The sequence below is a fragment of the Pinus tabuliformis genome, chromosome 7, assembly GCF_031772625.1.
Source record: "Pinus tabuliformis cultivar Carrire ecotype Pingquan chromosome 7, CPIR1, whole genome shotgun sequence".
NCBI lineage: Eukaryota > Viridiplantae > Streptophyta > Pinopsida > Pinales > Pinaceae > Pinus > Pinus tabuliformis.
This window is the reverse complement of record NC_142293.1, coordinates 173,352,085-173,367,925: the sequence shown is the minus strand read 5'-3', so window position 1 is coordinate 173,367,925 and position 15,841 is coordinate 173,352,085. Positions and strand designations below refer to the sequence as shown.

Sequence of the window (15,841 nt, the reverse complement as noted above, 5' to 3'; positions counted from 1 at the left end):
TCGCTGATGTTAGCTTTCCGTGGTCTACCTCTGCCTCTCTGTTCGCGAGCTTTCCTTCTTCCATCCTTTCTGCCTCGCTTAGTCCCTTTGCTGCTCTGACCTATTTCAAAAGTCTTACTCCGAAAACCTTCGTCGTGGTTATTCTCCATTTTGTCTGAGCTTTCAATTTCAATTTTTACTCTGCTTCGTTCGAATTGCCTGTCTCCGAATGCCTCCCGCTCTGCCTGGACTACTTTATCCCAACTCGCTGCCATTTTGGTTTGTTTGAGGCGTTGATTTTGGTTCCTCTGCTAGGTCTCACCTTTCCTCGCCACCTTCTTCAACTTCTTGTTGTCTGTCATCCTTCTCTTGTTCCGCCTTATAGAATTCTCGCCACCTTTTAGTTTATGATGAGTTTGCCCTCCACTTCCTTTCTCCCTTGCAACTTGAATGATGTTCTCTTCGGTGTTTTCCGATTTTTGTTTTGGACTGCGTACCTGCTGCTCTGAATTATCATTAAATGCTAATGTCAGGGAGGTGAGGTCGTCGTCCTTCTGTCCTGTCTTCGCTGCCGAATAAACTTGCCTTATCTTCCCGCTCCAGATCTTCACAGTTTTTTGATTACCATTATGTTGTTTCATGGTTATCGTTGTCTATGAGTTGTTTTAAGCTGTCCCATCTTGTCATCGCTGTTTGATTTGTCCAACTGTCATCCACTTTCCCCAATAATTCCTTACTTCCCCAATTGGACAAGCAATCCGCAGGCTTATTTCCTTCTCTCCTGACATGCGAAGTGATTTTGTATTCAATACCTTTCAATGTTTCCTCAATTTCTTGGACTATACTTGCAGTTCTCCAGCTTTTGACAACCTGCTCCCATTGTTTCCCTTGTATTAATTTTCTAATGGTGGTTATGACCAGGGCTGAATCACCTTCGATCTCTATCTTCCTATATCCATTTCTTGTAGCAATTTTGAGGCCCTGGTAAGCTGCCATAAATTCCGCTTCGTTATTACTCATTGTTCCTCCATGTTCTGCATAGATCCATTCTACCTCTCCTTGTCTGTTTCTAAAGATTCCTACATATCCTGCTGGACCTCGATTCCCCTTAGCCGCTCCGTCAAAGTTGAGCTTGATAAACCCTTCCTGTGGCTTATGAAAGACTGCAAGACTTTGGCCCGTGATAGGTTGGTGTTGCTTTGCTTTTTGTTGAAAGACCATCCCTTGTTCCAGGTTCAACCTTTTTAGGATTTCTGCTTCTTCCTCAGAGGTCTTCCAATCTTCCTCTGTCCAACTTTCTGCGAGGATTGATTCTCTGATTTGTCTTAGGGTCCTTTGCCAAACTTCTTCCGGATTTGATATTTTCCCCTGGAAGATTCGTCCATTTCTCTCTTTCCAAATATTCCACACATTGAAACCTGCCACCATGTTCCAGGCTCTTCTTACCACCGAGCTTTTAAACTTTCCTTCTCCCCAGTTACATAGAGTTTGTATGATATCCTGTGGATTTCGTTCAGTTGTCGAAAATAAATCTTTAGTCTTATCCCATTGGAACTAGGCCATTCTGCATCCATTGAGAAGGTGTTCCTGGTCTTCTTCGTCTTGGTAACAGAGGCAACATCTTGATGGGCCTGAGAATCCTCTTTTTTGGATTCGATCCCAGGTTAGAATGCGTTTTCTCCCTACCAGCCATACGAACATCTTTATCTTCGGCCACCATTTATTTTTCCACAGCTTCCTCCATTTCTGCTCATCTTCCCCCTGCTCTTGCTGGATTTTTACATTATATGCTTCCCTAATAGTGAAAGTTCCTTTGGTTTCTTTACCCCATCGTAGAATATCATTGCCTCCTCTATTTTTTATTTTCATGGAGTCTAATTCCTTACTGAACATTGTTTTTTGTTCCTCCATTGCATTCCTGTTCCAGTCTTCCATTAATTTCCATTCCCTCCATTCTTCATTTCCTCTTCCTTCTATCCAATAGTCTTTGACCCTAATGAGTTCGCTGTCCATACTTGTTCTGTAGATGTCCTGCATTCCTTGTAGATTCAACATTTTCTCCCTTTGTTTCCACGCTTCCTCCCAAAATCTCGCATTCTGACCCCCTCTGATTTCCCAAAAAATATGTCCATCAACTAATTCTCTGCTTTGATTAGTCAGGTTCCATATATCTGATCCTCGTGGTGTTTCTTGTTTCCTTAATATTTCTTCAGGAGTTGATGGCATATTATATTTTGCTATCCATATTTCTTTCCACAGGTCCTTCCCTCTTTGCATCCATCTCCATCTTAATTTGGCTGCTAGAACTTGATTTAGGACCGATGGGTCCCTTAGACCTAGTCCACCTTTTTCTTTTGGTTTGGTTAGGCTATTGCATGAGAAGAGTGCCCATTTCTTTTGTTGCTTAGGTCCTCCCCATAGGAATTTTTTGTATATCTCTATCAGCTTATTGCATATCCCTTTTGGTGCTGCCATTACTAATAAAGGGTATATCGGAATCGCCTGAATGGTTGATTTAAGCAGAACGACCCTTGCAGCAAGATTCAGAGTACGGAAAGACCAATTTTCCAGTCTTTTCATGATCTTTTCCAAGATGGACTTCCAGTTTCCTATTTTAAGGGATGATGAGTCTAGCATAGTTCCTAAATACTTTGTTGGGAGTTCCCCTTTTCTATAGCCCAAGGTCCTAGTTAAATGATTTTTGATGGGTTCCATTGTATTAAAAAATAATGTTCTTGATTTTTCATTATTTACCTCCATACCTGAACCTTTCATAAACACCTCTAGAATTCTCTTTATCCTTCTCACCTCGTTCAAGGATACTTTGTAGTATATCATGATGTCGTCCACGAACTATTGGTGGGTGACAGTAGTATGATTGCCCCATAGTCTCAGACCCTGGATTTTCCTTTCTCTTAATTCTTTTTTGAAATATCTACCTAATCCTTCTGCTGCTATTATGAAGAGAAAGGGGGACAGGGGATCCCCTTGTCGAAGTCCTCTTTAAGCATTAAAAGTAATAGATGGGGCTCCATTTAGCAGGATGGAGAAGTTCGGTGTGGAAATCATGCTTAAGACCCACTTCACCCATCTCTCGCAGAATCCAAAGGCTTGAAGGATGGCTTCTAGATATCTCCAGTTTAGCCTGTCATAGGCTTTTGACAGATCTAATTTTATCAGCATTCATTTTTCCTTCTTCATTTTCAAAGTGTGGATTACTTCCTGGGCCACCACTAATCCATCTAGAATCTATCTTCCTTCTACAAACCCAGTTTGTTCTGGGGATATTATGTTCGGGAGAATAGATTTCAGCCTTTGGGCCACCACTGATGCCACTATCTTATAGATAACGTTACATAAAGCTATAGGGCGAAAGCCTTCAGCTTGATCTGCTTGGGTAGTTTTAGGAATAAGAGTCAACAAGGTTGAGTTTATACCTGGCCATATTCTTTGATTGATTCTAGCTTCCTCCACCACTTCTAGAACCTCTTCAGCAAGGAAGTGCCATCCTGCTTGGTAGAATTCTACCGTATACCCATCTGGCCCGGGAGCTTTGTTCCTTTTCATATTCCTGATTGTTTCCTCCACTTCTTCCATTGTAACTTTCCTCATCAGAGAAAAATTATGTTCTCTGGTTACCAGTTTAGGGATCTCCCTGCTTATCTTCATTATAGCTTCTGTTCTATTGTCCTGAGTTTCATTTAATAAGTTTTTGAAATGATTAACCAAAACTTTTTCGATTTCTTCATGCTAGAGGACTCGCTGGCCTTCTTGGTTTTTTATGGAGAAAATTATGTTTCTTTGTCTATGCTGTATCATTGCTTTATGGAAGAACTTAGTATTCCTTTCCCCTTCTCTAAGCCACTGAACCCTTGACTTCTGTCTCCATAAGATCTCTTCTTGTTTCCTTCTTTCTTCTAGCTGGTTTATTATATTTCCTTCTTCCTTTATTCTATCTTCCTGTATACCTTCCAGGATATCCATCTGCTGCAGCTCTTCCATTCTTTGCTCTAGGCACTTTTTCTCTTCCAGTATATTTCCAAATTCTTCTTTATTCCACTTTTTTATTTTGTCTTTCAGCTCCTTTAATTTGAGTTGGAAGGTGTGCATTTTATTTTTTCCTTTTTGTTCACTCTTCCTCCACCATTCTTCAAGTTTCTCTATCAGCCCCTCATTTCTTAGCCAAAATGCTTCAAATCTAAAAGGTTTGTTGTTTGGTCTTTGCTTGAGATCTATTTCCATTTTAATCGGCCAATGATCCGATCCTGCTACCGGAAGAATTGTGGCTTCTATGAAAACATCTTTCATCATTATTTGTTCGGAAATTAAGAACCTATCAAGTCGTGAAGCAATTTGATTAACTCCCCCTCTTCGGTTGTTCCAAGTATGGTTTCCATTTATAGTTTGAATATCAATCAGTCTCTGCTCCCTTATCATATCTCCAAACTGTTCCATTGCTTTATCCATTCTCCTTAGCCCTCCTCTTTTTTCCGCTGAGCTTTTAATCATATTGAAATCCCCTCCTACGATCCACTGCCTTCCAGGGATTAGACTCCTCAATGCTTTTAGATTTTGCAGAAAGTTTTCCTTTTCTCCTTGGGTATGGGGTCCGTAAACCCCTGTTATAATAACCTCCTCCGTTGTTCCTATTATCTTTGCAGTCCCTGTTAGAATTCTTGGAAAACTTATCCAATTGCTTAATTGTATTTCTTCAGGGTTCCAAATTATTACCAGACCCCCCGCACTCCCAATCGCATCCTGTCCCATCATTTCATATCTATTCTTGTTTCTATTCAAAATGTCTCTCATTTTCTCAGTACTTATTTTTGTTTCTTGTACTATCATTATGCTGGGTTTATCTTTTTTCAGTCTGTCATTTAAATACCTCTGTTTGCCTCTACTGTTGAGGCCTCTTATGTTCCAGCTTGTGATGATCATCACAAAAGTTTCGGAGGGGTTTGAAATACCTCTGAGAGAGGTATAACTCTTCCTGAATTTACTAACATCTCTCCGACTTCTTGAATTGTTTCACTCATTGTTCTTCTACCTCTTTTTTTGCCTCCCTTGCCAATACTGCTCATTCCTAGATTTTGTGTTTCCTGCATCTCCATTTTCCCACCTCTTCGATCTTCCGTTATTCCTTTTTTCTCTTTATATCTTTGAAAGGCTTCTTTGTACATCTGTTTCTGATCCTCTGGAATAAATCTTTCATCGAGCCTCTTCCATTCCTGCAAGAGCTTCGTCATTACTTGTTCTTCTTCCTCTCCTTTTGTTTTCTGTGGATCTATTTCCATTCCTCGTTGATCCTCTTGGTTTTCTGTTGGACTCTCTGTCCTCTCTTGACCTTTATCCATTTGATCTGTCTCTTTGTCTGCGTTTTCCTTTATGACTTCCATTCCTTCTATTTCCTCCTCTTCGTTCTCCTCTGTTTCTACTTCTTCATCCTGCAGTATTTGGAACTTGTTTTGGGATTCTATAATATGGATTCCTTTTTGTTTGTCCATCTGTGTCTTGTTGTTCCCTCTTTTTTTCTTCCTCTGCACTTCTCTGAAGTCCTCATCCTCCTTTCCTGATTTCTTTGCTGCATTTCTCCTCTCATTTTCTGCTTCCTTTTCCTTTTCTGCTAACGTGATAGGGCATTCTCGGTATAGATGACCATACTCATGGCATCTTCTGCAATGAAAGGGAATGTGTTCGTAATCAATTGTTTGATGCCAGATCTCATCGTGATATTCCAATTCTATTGTGTCTGGAAGTGGCTCTGTTATGTTCATGTACGCGCATATTCTTGCGTATGTTGTATATCTTCCCCTCTTTGTCGATTCTGCCACTTTCACAAATGATCCTATTGCGTTACCTATACCCTCAAGGATCTCTGGGTCCCAGAATTCTGTTGGTAGGCTAAAGAGTCTGATCCATACTGGGGCTGCTAACATTCTTTTCTTATCTGGGTTGTAACAGTCTACCCACTGTCTCATAAATAATCCAGCATTGTTCATGAAGTAGGGTCCTTCCTCAAAGATCCTTTCCCTGTCTTCTAGGTTGGAAAATATAACTGTAAAAAATCCCTTCGCCCCCAGCTTTATTTCCACATGTCCTTTTGGTTTCCACCTTTGCTGGATCCATCTGAGAAGGTCTTTCTCTGCTAGCCAGTATCCTACAAACTTACAGATCAAAGCATAATCCTTCATGTAGCTTCTATATTTCTCTAATCTATTATGCGGTATTACAAACCTGGGTTTGTTCGTCGCCCTCGGTAGACATTTACTTGTTGCTCCCATTCTCCTTTGCATTCCCGCTGCTGAGGTCTCTCCTTCATTTGTTCTATCTCCTTCCTTCTGCCGTTCCTTCCTCGCTTCCCCCGTTATCACTGCTTTGAAGGAGGGGATCTCTCCCCTCCCCTGCTCCGTTTCCATTTCGTTCCCTCAGATCCTGCGCTTCTGTTTATCCCCCAATCTTTAGGTTTTCGTCCTTTTCTTGCTCTAGTTCCTATGCTTCTGAATCTCGCACCCGAGATCTGTCCTGTTGCGCTGCTTCCGTAATCAACAGCCCTTCTTCCCTTCCTTTGACGAAACCCTCGCCTGCGAAACCCTCATCCCCGATAAGCAAAGACTTTTCGACATGTTATCTTCTCTTTTGAATCCCTCCCAATCATCAATAAAAATTCATCCAGATTTCCATCACTCAATTGAAATTCAGTTGGAAAGGGAATTTCAAGAGAAGGTAATTGTAAATAATATCGTAGCAAGTAATCTATATTCTTCTTTTAGATTTATTTTTCTTAGTTTAATTTTATTTGTATTTTTATTACCAATGTTTGACACGTACATACATGCATGAATTAAAATGCTTACATGGTTACATTGGAAGTATTACTATACCTAATCATGTTTCCTTCATTAATTTAGAAATAGAAATAGATTAATTTAGATTAGATTTCTTTTCTGCTTACAATTATTTCATTATTTCAGTTTTTCAATAAAGCAAGTAATGAATCTGACTTCTTCTAGGCATCCCCTTTCGGTTTTGGAAAGTGACTTAAAACATTTTAAGCTCTTAGATCATGAATATTTGTGAAAGCACTTTATTGTCTTCTTTTGCAAATATTCACCACATTAATCATACACATGAATAAATTCCAAGAATTTTCCACAGCTTGACAGATTTTTATTCATAAGTATTTCTAAAAAAGAGTTGGTTTCACCACTCTTGTCTTCTGATGTAAATTTGAGGTGGATGCAATATGAAAACTCATTACTTAGCATTTTTAGATCAAATAAGTAGATGATACTGAACATGGGAGAAATTGAAGATTCATGAGGTAAAATTTACAGTGAATTTCTTTCAGGTATGCATTTACAGGTTCATCGTCATCTATTGTTAGTTTTACTTTTTCAAAGGTTATTTCTTATTTTTGTTTTGTTTCTTTTACAGGTCTTCATCGACTTGATTATGGAGACTTAAGATAAGCAAGCAACCAGACCTTTTCAAATCCGAAACATGTTAAGGGAAGTATTATTGGTTGTTCATCAGAATTTGAACATTTTTTATTTTGCTTTCATTCTTTAAAAACCCAATAGGCCTTTAAAACAATATTGAAACATTTTAGTTGAACTTCATATCACCGATACTGCGATGTCTATACATCTGCGATATTCCCATCCGCTTATTCTTCGATAAACCTTCCACCTGATATCACATCATCCATATCATAAAACCTCTGTATCACAAACATTTGATCGGAAGAAACTCTTAACGTTTCCTGATAATAAATTTTCGATGCAAGACCTCCGATATTCCTTTTCGCTAATTCTATGATAAAATGAATTCGTCAATATTGCAATGTCCACACACACCCAAACCCGATACGATAGTTAAAATCAGTTTTAAAAGATATCACGTCCATTCATAAATCACAATTTTGTTGGGGCATATATTTAAAAGTTTCGATGTCCCGGATCCAATATGAAATTAAATCCATATAATTAAATGATCGAGTCCATTCTTTATCACACATCGGGATATCAATAATGTTATATCCTGCATTCAAATTTTCTGATTGTCGATTTCTTATAAAATTCAAAGCCAGTCCCACCAATGATCCACATCATCTATTTCATTTCCACATATCACAAGAATACTATCAATATTTCCTTTCCCTAACTACTTCTATCTCCGATATGATTATTCTTCAATATCACAGTCGCTCCATCGCAATCTCCAATTGCTTGTATCGCAACCTTTCCATCGCAACAGTTATATTGAATCATGAGACTCAAATGGCACCTTGTATTAAGATCCTCTAATGTGACAAACTCTAATATATGCCTCTCTGCGAATGTCTTTTAACTATTATATAACATTCAATCGCTCATTAGCAAAGGTGGATCTTTCATTTATTTTCATTACTTTACTTTTGTTTTTAGCTTTTTCTAATCTTGAACTCTGTTTTACAAGTTTTCATGAACCTTCCACACCTCTACAAGATCAGCGTTGAAGTTCATTCTATTTTATTCAGTTTTCTTTGAGATTATTGAAAGAAGCAGTAATGATCCTCAACAAACCAGCTAAACTGGGGAGTTCCTGAACCTCTAGTCTGCTTCATTAAGCATTACTTTTATTAGAAATTGGTTAAGATGTTTTTTGCAGTTTTTGCTTCGAAACAAGAAAGTTTACAGCAAATAGAAAATTCTCATGTAGCATATTATCCATTATCACTGCTATTTCACCCTCTCCATTTTGAGAGCCTCATTTCTTATAACTCTACAAGATAAGATAAAAAAATAAAAATAAAAACTCTCAACATTAGGAAGAACATACATATGCTTATTTTCTTTTATCTATTTTATTGAGACATTTATATAAGTAGTCTTGTTGGAGTTTATCATTTAAATTTAGATTTTTCTTTCAGTTTTTGCTTTCTTCATTTTATTTTTGTTTGTTGATTTATTTTCTTACTTTAGTTTAGGAATTGTTTTCCTTTTTTATTTTGGTTTTGTTTTAATTTTGGTGTCTCTTCCATGATTTATGTGAAAGGATTTTTCCTCACCCAAAAGTAATTAGCAGACATGGGAAATCTCTTAACTCTATCTATTTCAGTGAATTTCATTTATCATTAAAGGCATATCTTTATGAAACCATAAAGCCATCTTGCTTTAAATCTTTTTCATGGAGGAAAACACATCCTTACTAAGTGATGGAGTTTCTTTTTTCAAGGAAAGAAATGATTTGAGTTCAATACAATGAATCCCTCGCATCCCTCCACATAAAATCCTCTGATTAATAGTTCTAGGAAAAGAATTTGGAGTAAACATTATGAAATTATTTTGTCCATTAAACATAAATCTCTATTACCATCCCACCTCTTTCACTCGAATAGATCATCAACTAAAAGCTTGCAAATGTGCTTATCAAAAGAGTGATTAAAAGAGGAAGCAGGGAAATACAAGTAAACTCATCCGGACATTGACGCTCACTGGCAGCGGGACTAGGTTGCATGGCATAAAAGACAACTTCATCATGGAACTGTTCAGGATCACTGGCAGCGAAGCGATGTTAAAGACAATCATGAAATGGATATATGCTTGATCAAAAAACTCCTATCTCTACCTCCTTCTATTTTTATATGAGGTAGTTTTAAAACAAATGTTCCCAAATTTGGATTCATGACTTTTACTCGAACCTGTTTTGAGTACTTATCTTTACAAACTCATATTGCTTAATCTATTTATGTGGAACCTATGGAAATGTTTTTTTGTTAGACAATTTCGTGATTTCCATTATTTTTAACCTTTGGGTAAATTAAAGTTCATTATCTTTAACCAGAGATAATTGGTTCTTCCCAGTGTGCTGTCATTGTTGTAGGGAAAACCCAACACCCCCCATTACTTTAAATAATGGGAACCCTTTCCATTAATTTCTGGCTAAACATATTTTATGATTTTCATTTAAGTTAATTATCTTCTAATTTTGACATTTTTCATTTTTTATCGGATTTCTATTTTCATTGTTTCATTGAATCCAACTTTTCACAAGCTTTCCATTAATACTTGTTTCGCCTCATTTGGTAAACCAGTTTGTAAATATAACTACTTTGAAGTTTGATTATTTTCTTGCCTGGACTAAAAAATGTAAATAAATGTATGATATTTCAATTTTTGCAATTAAAATAGTCACTCACTATAAATATTAGTTTTTAGTTAATTTTTACTACTTTTTCCATTTTTTAACTAATGGTCCTACAAATTGACCTAGCTAAGTTGTACAATAAATAAAAACACGTTATTTTAAAATAAATTGTCAAACATAAAACCCAAAATTGCAAAGTGGTTGTATTCCAATTTGTAAGATGGTTAATTAAGGTGGCCCCACTTCACTTCCCTTCCCTTCCAAAATCCTGAAATTCAAATTTGCCAAAATAAAATTTACAATGAGATATTGCGATTGCGATATATCGCATATCGTATATTTCAAAAAAAAACAAAAATATTAAGCTTCTCATTTAAAAAAACTACGATTGTAATTTTGGAAACATATGAAAGGTTAAAAGGTTTTAATACAAAGCATTTGGACTCCTTATGACTCTCGGGCCTACATCACCTCACTATCACCCTCCACCTCATTGCCTCATCTCTCCACCTCTCCTCACCTTACGTAAGCCTCCTTATCACTCCACACTCCTCCCACCTTCCACTCCTTATAACTCCATAACCTTCCATCCTCCTCACTTATGCATTTAACTTAACATTGGATTCATATAAGTTTGATTCATGGTTGATTCCAATAGTTTGGTTTTAAATTATAATAAATACATTATATTTATATTATAATTATATTATATTATAATTATAATTTAATATTATAATTTTAATATAATATAATTATATTATATTTTAATTGATTTTTAAATCATATTTTTTTATAATTAATATGGTGAATAATTGAGATTAAATATAAAGTTATAATTAAATTAGCATTAATTAAATAATAAACCTAATCTAATTTAGGATTAAAATTTAATTTAAAAAATCTAATTTTTAGTCTAGGCAACATAAATTCTAGAATGTAGGCAATTTTAATATAGCAACTTTGGAAGCTCATAAATGGAGTTTTACTGGGCCAGATGAGGTTGGGGACGGCTCATTGAAAAAAAAATATCATGGAGAACATTTTTGAAATGGTTTCATTACCAGATTTGATCATTTATTAGGTCTAAAATCCAGCAGAAGATCAAGCTTCGAACTTTTAATGAAACTAATTTCTGAGTTTAATTTTCTGCATTATCATTGGCCTACAGCTCCTTCTGGGTGCAGATCCACTCGTCAATGATCTCATTGACCAATTAAATCCTCACAGGAATCAATAGAAAGCTCTGATTTCTTTTTAAATTAATTGTTTAATTAAATTTTAATTGGATTTATTTTAATTCCAGGTTTGGCATTTTGATTTTATTTTTGCATTTTAATTTTGTTTTGATTTATTTTTGTAGGAAAATAGTTGAAAATATGGGGAGGAGAAGACCTCAATCAATGAGAATGCTCCAACAATAAAAGAATGGAATTTTGGACCAATGAAAATTGATGGAGAAGATTTATTCTTCAACAAGCTTTCCTATTTTGAATTCCTTTGTAAATATTATAAATAATAGAATGTAGAATGTATTAGGGGCTTCTCTTCTCTGCGATTCTCGAATTCTAAAAGGACTACTGTAATAGGGATTTAAAGTTGTAGGTGAGAGGAGAGAAAATCTTAGATCTGTGGATTATTGACAATTTTTCTTTTGCATCCTGAATTATGTATGATGGGTAGAGTTTGCACTACTGCAGATCTTGTTGTAACAACAGAAGTTCAAAGATTGTAGAGGATTGTTGGAGACTAGAGCTAGAGAAATGGATGCAATAAATTGGTATTTATAACACTATTATTTTAAATACTATTTTCATTTTATGATAGCAGGAATGTGTCATTTTATTCATATTTGTGCACCTTTGTCAATGTGAATAATTTGTCTCAATCATATGTTATTATGTATCTCTACTCTTATAGGTTGAATTCTGATTTTTGAGTAGCTATTTACTCATAAATTTGTCTTTTAATATTGATTTAACAAATAATGTTATGTTGTGAACTATTTCCTCATATTATTGTTTAATTATTCGAATTACTAATCTATCAATCAATATCATTTTGTGAACTACTTCCTAAATGTTGTTGGTTGATTATTTCAGTTAAAAGGTCTTTGAATAGAATATGTTTTGGTATTCACAATACCAGTTAATTGAACTACTTCGTTAGCTTGATATTCATTTTAAGCCACACATAGTTAAATCCCAATTATTTAAATATATTTCTCTCAGTTGGGTTAGATCTATATCTACCTATTTGAGATAGGATTAGGATTTAATTCCTTTTTCTACATTTTAGAATATTTTTGCATATAGATTTAATTTTACATTCTTAAAAGTCCTCTTCATAAAGAGGCAAACTTTAGTTGTCACTTGGTTGAACCCCAGATCAGCTTAAGGATGAATTTCTTGCCTGATCAGCAAGAGGGATAATCTGATGTCTCTTCTTCATTGGTGGATGAAAGTCATATTTTAAGCCATAGGAGATTGAGAGAAGGTAATTGGACCTAGTTAAACTAGTCAGGAGCACCATTCCAAACAGAAATGGATTTGCTTTAAGGTTCGGACCGGGTGCTCATCCCCAATGTTGTTGTAGCGAATTTTGAGGCTTCAACAGGACACAAGGGCCAACAAGACTTCGATGTAGTGCAGCACAATGTCGAAAATATCACCTTACCCAGGATGGGTAAGGAGTCTCATCCGAGGCGTGACGCAACCTAAGTTAGAGGAGGGCTGGAATCCAATACTAGGGAAACCATATCAAAGGATAGAGAGAAAGGAACAATACTTAACTGTTGGGTCCCTATAATACTAGTGATTACCCCATTACTATTGTAGTTATACCCCTTATTTATATTGTTGTGCCCCTATTACCCCTAGATTGTTATTTCTGTGCCCCATAGAATCCCTCTATTGTTATTTTGGTGGCTTTATATTATTATTGTTAGGTCGGCTGGATTATATTATGACTCCTTAGACTCCTATATATAGAAAGGAGGTTTTGTCATTTGTATCATCCAAGAATTGTTCATTTATGTAATGTAAAGGAGGTTGCCCCCTCGAAGAGGCTGAATTCTAAGGCATTGATCTATCTTTTCTATCTTTTCTTGAGCTGGTTTCATAACATTTGGTATCAGAGCTTTGGATTATAGGGTTTCACTACTCCAAACAGGTCATCGTGGAATTTTCTCTATAACTTTTTTCTGTGACGTTTCAGAAGTCGCAAAAAAAACCCATTTGAGAAGAAATCGCGCTGAACCTTGGGTCAGAATTTCAGAGCTTCACGCGATATTTCCGGAGATATGATCTGAGGAAGTTGGTCTTTTTGCAGACTCCTGAATTACATTCAAAACAGGTGACCTGGGGAAAATCGTCATAACTTTCTCTCTGGGGATCGGATTGAAATTTCGTAAGAAGGTACAAAAAGAGGACGGACTGTAGTTTCTTGTGTGTGTGTTTTAGATTCAAAGGTTAAAACAGTGACTCGTGGCACATCGTACAAGTTCGCTCTACTGAACCAGTCTAAAAGAAAGTCACTGTGGAAGATTTCACATAACTCTTCCTTGGAGAATCCAATTTGGCTCAGACTTGTGGCATTGGAAAGAGGACATGGAAGGCTACTACAGGTAGCAATTTCAGAACTGGATGATCCGAAATTACAAAGATACATCAGATTCAATATCAGGCTTCTATAAAGTGAAGAAAAGGTGTGTAGTTTTTTTTTTAATTTTTGTGTAAGCTTGGTTTAACGGAATTCAAAGGGCATAGTAAAGCATTATTATCGGTAACTGATGCCCCGAGGAAAGAAAATGCAAACACCGAGTAAGGAACCTGAAAGCTCTAGCATGACTCATGAAGAAGAGGAAGAAATGCTACATGATATATCAAAATTACAAGAACAAGTGCAACAAATGTCACGCTCACAAAAGCTAACAGAAGCTAATATAAGTGGCGTGGAATCTAAGATAAATGGCGTGGAATCTAAGATAAAGGGCATGGAAGCTAAGATGGATGATTCGAAGATAGATTTGAAGAGAGACATGGCAGATTTGAAGATAGATTTGAAGACAGACATGGAAGAATTGAAGAAGTTGCTACAATAAAGGGTCACTAATGGTGAAAAGGTAGTAAAGGAAACTCATGATGAGAACAAAAGCAATGTTAATCATGATTCCATAGACGCTAATGTTGGATCGAAGAATCACCATATTCCAAAAATCGATATGAGGAAGTTTGATGGCAAGGATCCCGCCACATGGATATTACAGATGGAGCAATTCTTCGATCTCAATAATGTGCAAAACGCACAAAAGGTACGTATGGCAACTGTATATTTGGAACCAAATCAGTTTGTATGGTATCAATGGCTTTGCTCTCGTAAAAAATTTATCACTTGGGCAATTTTTACGGAAGAATTGATAGCACATTATGAAGATACAAAAAGCAACACTTTTTTTAGCCAATTGATAAGTCTCAAACAAAAGGGTTCAGTAATGGAGCACATTGAGGAGTTCCAAAAATTGAACATAAGGGTAAAAGATATTCCAGAGGAGCATAGGATTGACGTGTTCATAGGGTCTTTAAAGGATAATATCCAACATGATGTTCGCCTTTGGGAACCTGATTCATTAGAGAAGGCATTCAGGTTAGCAAGAAAAATGGAAAGCAAAATTATGGCAACCAGGAAGCATACCACTCACAACTATAAAGACAGAAGTGTTTTTGCCCCTAGTCTTCCACAACCTATAAGGTTGACACCACAACAATTGGAAGAAAAAAGAGCAAAATGGCTTTGTTACAGTTGTGATAGCAAATACACTAAAGGTCATAAGTGTGCTGAGAAGAAATTATTCTACATAGATTGTGAAGAGGAAGAAGAAAAGGAGCAAGAAAGGTCAAAAGAAGAAGATATACTCCAGGAACAAAGCCTAGATGAAGAAAAAATAAATCCGACCATATCTTGTAATGAAAGGAAATGTTGGCAATACTCCATGCACTTAAGAAATGGCAACCCTACCTAATGGGAATACACTTTAAGGTAAAAACGGATCATGATAGCCTTAAATACTTTTTAGAACAAAGATTATCCTCTGAAGAGCAACAAAAGTGGGTCACAAAGATGTTGGGTTATGACTTTGAAATCATCTACAAAAAAGGGAAGCAAAATGTGGTGGCAGATGCACTCTCAAGAAAGGATGAGGATGTGGAAGCATTGTTGTGTGCCATTTTTATTATCCAACCAGATTGGATAAACGAAGCAAGGGAGGAATGGAAGAATGACGAAGAAGTGTGGGCACTTATTCGAAAGCTACAACAAGATTCCAGTACTTCTGATACATTTAGCTGGCAAAATGATTCGTTATGGTACAAAGATCGCTTATACCTCTGTAAGAATTCCCAGCTAAAACAAAATATTCTTATGGAATTGCACACTTCTCCCTTAGGAGGGCACTCAGGATTTTTAAAAACGTACCACAGGGTTAAGAAGGAATTTTTTTGGGATGGCCTTAAATCAGATATTCAAAAGTTTGTGGTGGAATGTTTGGCTTGCTAGCAAAATAAAGTTGAAACAATTAAGACACCGGGTCTATTACAACCTTTATCCATTCCAAGCCAATGCTGGGAGGAGGTTTCAATGGATTTTATCACAGGTTTACCCAAGTCTGAGGGAAAGAGAGTCATCATGGTGGTAGTTGACAGACTTACCAAGTATGCACACTTTTGTGCATTATCACATC

General features: G+C 36.4%; 1 protein-coding gene across 1 annotated transcript; it reads right to left on the bottom strand.

The window, feature by feature from the left end:
- Positions 1 to 662: 662 nt before the first annotated feature.
- On the bottom strand, positions 663 to 1,407 carry LOC149246392 (uncharacterized). Its single transcript, XM_089441157.1, has 2 exons — positions 912 to 1,407; positions 663 to 760 (listed from the first exon to the last, which is right to left on the bottom strand). Exons 1-2 carry the CDS (start codon positions 1,405 to 1,407, stop codon positions 663 to 665), a joined length of 594 nt encoding a protein of 197 aa, XP_089297283.1.
- Positions 1,408 to 15,841: the final 14,434 nt, after the last annotated feature.